We start from the raw sequence: 6,000 nt of genomic DNA on the forward strand, positions 1-6,000 counted from the left end.
AAGAGAAGAGAAAAGGGAGTAAGAAGATGGGAAAAGGATAAAAGGAACAGGAGTGGAGAGGTGAGGGAGGGAAGGTGGGGGAGAGGGGAGTTGGGGGGGTGCTGAAAATGGAGGAAGAAGGGGACATGTTCTTTCTCGAAAGAAGAAGGAAATGGAGAAAGTGCCTTTTGATAGCAGCCACCTGGTCAATGTCCATTCACTTTCTAATTTCTCACCGCAGCACAGATTTTTTTTTTTTTTTTTAAACCACCCGTCTGTGAACGAGGGAAAGGGGGAAAGGACTGTTTTCTCCTTAACGCGACTTGCAGCTTGAGGCCCTGATTCCCATGATAAATTCAAAGTCCTGGCCACATTCCCCCTCTCCAAATAGGACCCGTGTATCCAGGACACGCGCACACCTGCCACGTGGGGGAGAGGTGGGGAGTTGTTCTACCTTGTCTTTCTTTGTAAGGAAAGAAGGGACAAAGTGCCTGGAAAAGCTCTTCTCGGGGCGGGGAGGGGGCGAATACGAACCGTGGTTTAATCCGCTGCCTTCCCCGCCGCGGCTGTCACTGGCTAAGGCTGCGGCGACCGACGCGCAGCAGAGGCAGCACAGCTGGAGCGCCTGCAAAGGAAAAGGTGACCCGGCGCGTGAGGGCGCGGCGGGGCCGGCGTCCCGGGCCCCCCCAGCCGGCGGCGCGCCCCTCGCCCAGCACCTGCCTTAGCCACGCGCCCGCGCGCCGCCGGCCCCCACGGCGGGCCCGAGCGGGCGGCGGGGAGGGCGCACGCGAGCAGGAGGGCGCACTCCATGGTCAGGGGCGGGCGCGGCGGCTGCGGGCGGCGCGCATTCTCCCCGCCGCCCTGGAGCGCGGCGCTCCAGGTGCGGCGCCAGGTGGGAGCTGCCGTCGCCGCTCACATCGCGGGCCGGGCGCCTCGGGACTCCCCAGCTCCGGCTCCCGGCGCCCGCCCGCCCGCCGATGCCGGCTAGCGCCGAGCCGCCTGCTCCTCCCGGGACGCCCCGGGGCCGGGGCGGGCGCGCGCCTCGGAGCGCAGACGGCTGGGGCACTGTGTCCGCGCCCGCCCTGCGGTCCGCGCGTCGCTCTGTGTCGGGGTGAGCGTCTGAGGCTCCCGGGTCCAGCAGCGCCAGCTGGCTCCCCCGGCGCGCCGGAGCCGAGCGCCCGCCTCTCCACCGCACGGTGATTGGCGACCAGCGGCTCCCGGGCTCGTCCGAGCCCCCGGGCTGGTGCGAGGGCGTGGGATTCCCCGCTCCAGCTCCGAGGGAGGGGGCGCAGGGGGAGGAGAGGTTGTGGGGGAGGGAGGGGAAGGAGGGACCGGCCGCCCAGGGAGGGAGGGGAGCGCCCTGGGCCAAGCTGGGAAAGCGTCACCGGAGCGCGAGAACTGAAGAGCCGAGCGCGGGGAGGGGGCCGTTCAGGTGAGGGGCGCCACTCCTCCGGCTGCCTGTGCAGACGTTACTTTTGCAAGTCTCCTGGCTAGACAGCCTAGGTACGGAGCGTTCTCAGAGCCTCCAAAGGGCCAGGGACTCTCCCCTGCTTCAACTCGCTTCCCGCGGGCCCTCTCCTTGCACAGGTGAGACTTACTAACCCCTTGATGGGGACGAGGAACTGCCAGGCTAGGTGCACAATGGCCTCGCTCACCCAACGAGTAGTCCCGGTAACTCGCACATCTCCGGCGGCCTGGGGGGCTGCAAGCAAGAGCGTGTGAAAACCCAGGCTGGCCGGCGGTGGCCTCGCCTCTACCAGTGACCGCGTTTCCAGCTCCTCAACCTGGCCCCGGACCCCACAGCCTACGAAGTGAGCCGCCGCCTTCACCATGGACGTGAAGCCCGTCTGCGCTGTGCCTGTCGCGTACTCACCACACTTATCTGATCTTTTGATCCCCACTGTTGGCAGGGATAACAAAATATATCCTCCTCACAGGCTAATGGAAAAGACCCTCAAAGGGTAACTCAACCATCAGAGAACAAAAATGACCACAGAGACCCTACAGGAAAAGAATGGGCCCCTCAATTAGAAAGACTAGCAGAATCTAATGTAGTTAGGGGATGGAAGAGAGCTCAAACTGTGTATGTGACTGTAAGATGTCTGTGTGGAGCTGACATTTCAAGTAAGAACAAAGATCAGTTTTATAAAGAAAGAGACGAGTGCTGTCTTGCGTGTCAGCTTAAGAGAAGGTCCCCAAGTAGGAAATGTACCTGCCATGGCTTGCCAGGTGGCGCTAGTGGTAAAGAACTCGCCTGCCAATGCTGGAGACATAAGAGACCAGGGTTCCATCCCGGGGTCCGGAAGAACCCCTGGAGGCAGAAATGGCAACCCATTCCAGTATTCTTGCCTGGAGAAGCCCCACGGACAGAGGAGACTGGTGTCCTACAGTCCATGGCGTTGCAAAGACTCAGCACGGCAGCAACTTAGCACATAGCACCTGCCTTGATGGGAGGCTTACAGGCCAGATGCAGGAACAGTAGACTGTCAGATCAATAGAATCTTGTTGGCCTGGGGGTGGCGGGGTGATGCACAGAGGAAACTTAGATTTAAGAGCAGTGTGTGTGTATCTCTGTGTGTGTGTTTTCGGAGTCCTGAAATGCGTCAGTAAAAATCAACCTGGGGCTAGAAAAGCGGAGAAAGTGATACACCTTCTGCAGGGGGTGGGGTGGGGACACTTTGGAAAGGGTTTCCCACCTTTCTCACTTTCCCGCCTTCCCACCTTCCCACCACTGACTTGCTCAGTGGTTAAAAAAAAAAAAAAAAAAAAAATCCACCTGCCAATGCAGGAGACACAGGTTCGATGCCTGGGTTGGAAAGATCTCCCAGAGGAGGAAATGGCAACCCATTCCAGTATTCTTGCCTGGGAAATCCCATGGACAGAGGAGCCTGGCGGCATACAGTCCATGGGGTTGCAAAGAATCAAACATGACTGAGCACAGTGAGACAAATCCAGGTTAAACAAATCACTTGTGTTTCACAACAATCTGTTAAAGATCTTGTGGCCTACATTTGATAATCTGCAAAACAGGAGTAAACATTAATACAGCCAAAGGGTCTCCCAAGGATTCAGTTCAGTTCAGTCCAGTGGCTCAGTCGTATCCAACTCTTTGCGACCCCATGGACTGCAGGACGCCAGGCTTCCCTGTCCATCACCAACTCCTGGAGCTTGCTCAGACTCATGTCCATCGAGTCAGTGATGCCACCCAACCATCTCATCCTCTGCCGTCCCCTTCTCCTCCTGCCTTCAATCTTTCCCAGCATCAGGGGTCTTTTCCAGTGAGTCAGATCTTCACATCAGGTGGCCAAAGTGTGGCTGCATTGGGTGGCCAATGCCAAGGATTAAGTGAATGTTTTTTCCTGAGCCCTTTCTAAGTGAGCTTTAAAAATATGATTAGGGAATTCCCTGGCTGTTCAGTGGTTATGGCAACCCACTCCATTAGTCTTGCCTGGAGAATTCCATGGACAGAGGAGCTTGGCAAGCTACAGTCCATGAACTCGCAAAGTGTCGAACATGACTGAATGACTACACTTTCACTTTCTTTCGTTTCCAGTGATTAAGACTCCACGCTACCCAATCTAAATGTCCATGGACAGAGGAATGGATAAAGAGGATGTGACACATATACTATGGAATATTACTCAGCCATTTAAAAGAAGGAAATAATACCATTTGCAGCAAAATGGGTGGACCCAGAGAGTGTTATACTGAGCGCAGTTAAGTCAGACCGAGAAGGAGAAATAGTGTATGACATCCCTTATGTGTGGAATCTAAAAAGAAATGACATAAATGAACTTACCTACCAAACAGAAACAGACTTCAAGAATGAGCTTATGGTTGCTGGGCGAAGGACGGGAGGAAGGGATAGTTAGGGAGCTTGGGATGGACATGTATACAATGTTATATTTAAAATGGATAACCAACAAGGTCCTCCTGTATCGCACACGGAACTGTGCTCAGTGTTATGTGACATCCTGGATGAGAGGGGAATTTGGGGGAGAATGGATACATGTGTGGCTGAGTCCCTTTGCTCTTCACCTAGCACAACGTTGTTTGTTAATCAACTATACCCCAATACAAAATAGAAAGTTAAAAAAAAAAACTCTGTGCTTTCACTGCAGGGAGTGCATCTTTGATCCCTGCTCAGGAAACGAACATCCTACAGCCTGTGCAGCACAACTAAAAAAATAAAAATAACAGTTAAAACAAAATAGATGATACTCTGTATTCCTGTTACTTCATCCATCCTATGTCAAACTGGAACACGCATGAAATCACCCCTGATGTTGGCTGGAAATGGAGATGCCTGGGGCACCGGCCATGGACATTCTGATTGGGTAGACTTGGCCTTGGGCCCACATATGTATTTGCAGCCAGCAGGTGCATGTGATTCTGACAGAGGTGACTTCAGTGCTTCTAAAAGTTGGAGGGGTATGTGGCTTGTCCACACTCGGCCCAATAAAACTGTGTCCCTCATCAGCATTTCTCCAGTGAGACATCTTTGTGCGAAGTCATACACACCCCCTTTGGTCTTGCTTCTTTGCAGCCAAGAATATAAGTTCTTTTCCATGGTCAGGGCTTGAGTCTCAGAGAACACTTTTTACCTGTGCTTCTCACCCGTAGAACCTGGATAATCTGGGGTGGGGGCTGTCCCACACATTGTAGGACACTGAGCAGCACCTGTGGCCTCTACTCACTGGATACCAGTAGCACTCCCGCACTTACGACAAAGTGTCTGTGCGTTTGCAGAAGACCGGGTCCACTTTCTTCTGCAGGGCCAATACACAGACTGCAAAGCCACCACTTCTGGGATGATTTTCCATGTTCTAGGAACTAGCCCTGCAATATGTATAAATTGCCTCTAGATGGTGACAGAGAGTCAGAAGCGCATGGTCCTTTAGGTTCTGAATAGCAAAGGAGCATTTAACTTCTATGCAGAGTACATCATGGGAAATGCTGGGCTGGATGAAGCTCAAGCTGCAATCAAGATTGCTGGGAGAAATATCAATAACCTCAGATATGCAGATGACTCCACCCTTATGGCAGAAAGTGAAGGGGAACTAAAGAACCTCTTGATGAAGGTGAAAGAGAAGAGTGAAAAAGCTGGCTTAGAACCCAATATTCTAAAAACTAAGATCCTGGCATCCAGTCCCATAACTTCATGGCAAATAGATGGGAAAAAATGGAAACAGTGAGTGACTTTATTTTCTTGGGCTCCAAAATCACTTAGACAATGATTGCAGCTATGAAATTAAAAGACACTTGCTTCTTAGAAGAAAAGCTATGACCAACCTAGACAGCGTATTAAAAAGGAAAGACATCACTTTGCCAACAAAGGTCAATCTAGTCAAAGCTATGGTTTTTCCAGTAGTGATGTGTGGATGTGAGAGTTGGACCATAAAGAAGGCTGAGTGTCAAAGAATTGATGCTTTTGAACTCTGGTGCTGGAGAAGACTCTTGAGAGTCCCTTGGGCTGCAAGGAGATCTAACCAGGCCATCCTAAAGGAAATCAACCCTGAATATTCCTTGGAAGGACTGATGCTGAAGCTCCAATACTTTGGCCACCTGATGCGAAGAGCCGACTCATTGAAAAAGACCCTGATGCGGGGAAAGATTGAGGGCAGGAGGAGAAGGGTCGACAGAGGATGAGATGGTTGGATGGCATCATTGGCATCATTGGACATGAGTTTAAGCAAGGTCTGGGAGCTACTGAAGGACAGGGAAGCCTGGTGTGTTGTAGTCCATGGGGTCACAAGGAGTCGGACACCACCGAGTGATTGAAAAACAACAATCAGCTTCTGAAATATTCAGATTTATCTGAATTGACTTTAAAACTGTAAGAGACCATAAAGAGTGTCTAAAGTTCATACTAATCCATCTCAGTCCATCTGAGCTGTTGTAACAGAATACCACGGCCGCAGTGGCTTAGAAACAACAGAATGTATTGCTTACAGTTCTGGAGTTTAGGGAGTTCAAGATTAAGGTTCCAGCAGGTTTGTTTGCTGTCTGGTGAGATCCTGC

At 52.3% G+C, this 6,000-nt stretch overlaps 1 protein-coding gene across 1 annotated transcript in view; it reads right to left on the minus strand.

Annotated features, from left to right (window-relative positions):
- ADAMTS18 (ADAM metallopeptidase with thrombospondin type 1 motif 18) overlaps nucleotides 1-1,811 on the minus strand; it is a 147,112-nt gene extending 145,301 nt beyond the window's left edge. The window contains exons 1-3 of the mRNA XM_070771921.1: nucleotides 1,582-1,811; nucleotides 713-1,349; nucleotides 514-604 (exon numbers count right to left, since the gene is read on the minus strand). Coding sequence (XP_070628022.1) covers nucleotides 514-604; nucleotides 713-1,349; nucleotides 1,582-1,811 — 958 coding nt within the window. The remainder of the gene's footprint in view (nucleotides 1-513; nucleotides 605-712; nucleotides 1,350-1,581) is intronic.
- Between the last annotated feature and the right edge of the window lie 4,189 nt (nucleotides 1,812-6,000).

This window comes from Bos indicus, chromosome 18 (assembly GCF_029378745.1).
Source record: "Bos indicus isolate NIAB-ARS_2022 breed Sahiwal x Tharparkar chromosome 18, NIAB-ARS_B.indTharparkar_mat_pri_1.0, whole genome shotgun sequence".
Lineage (NCBI taxonomy): Eukaryota > Metazoa > Chordata > Mammalia > Artiodactyla > Bovidae > Bos > Bos indicus.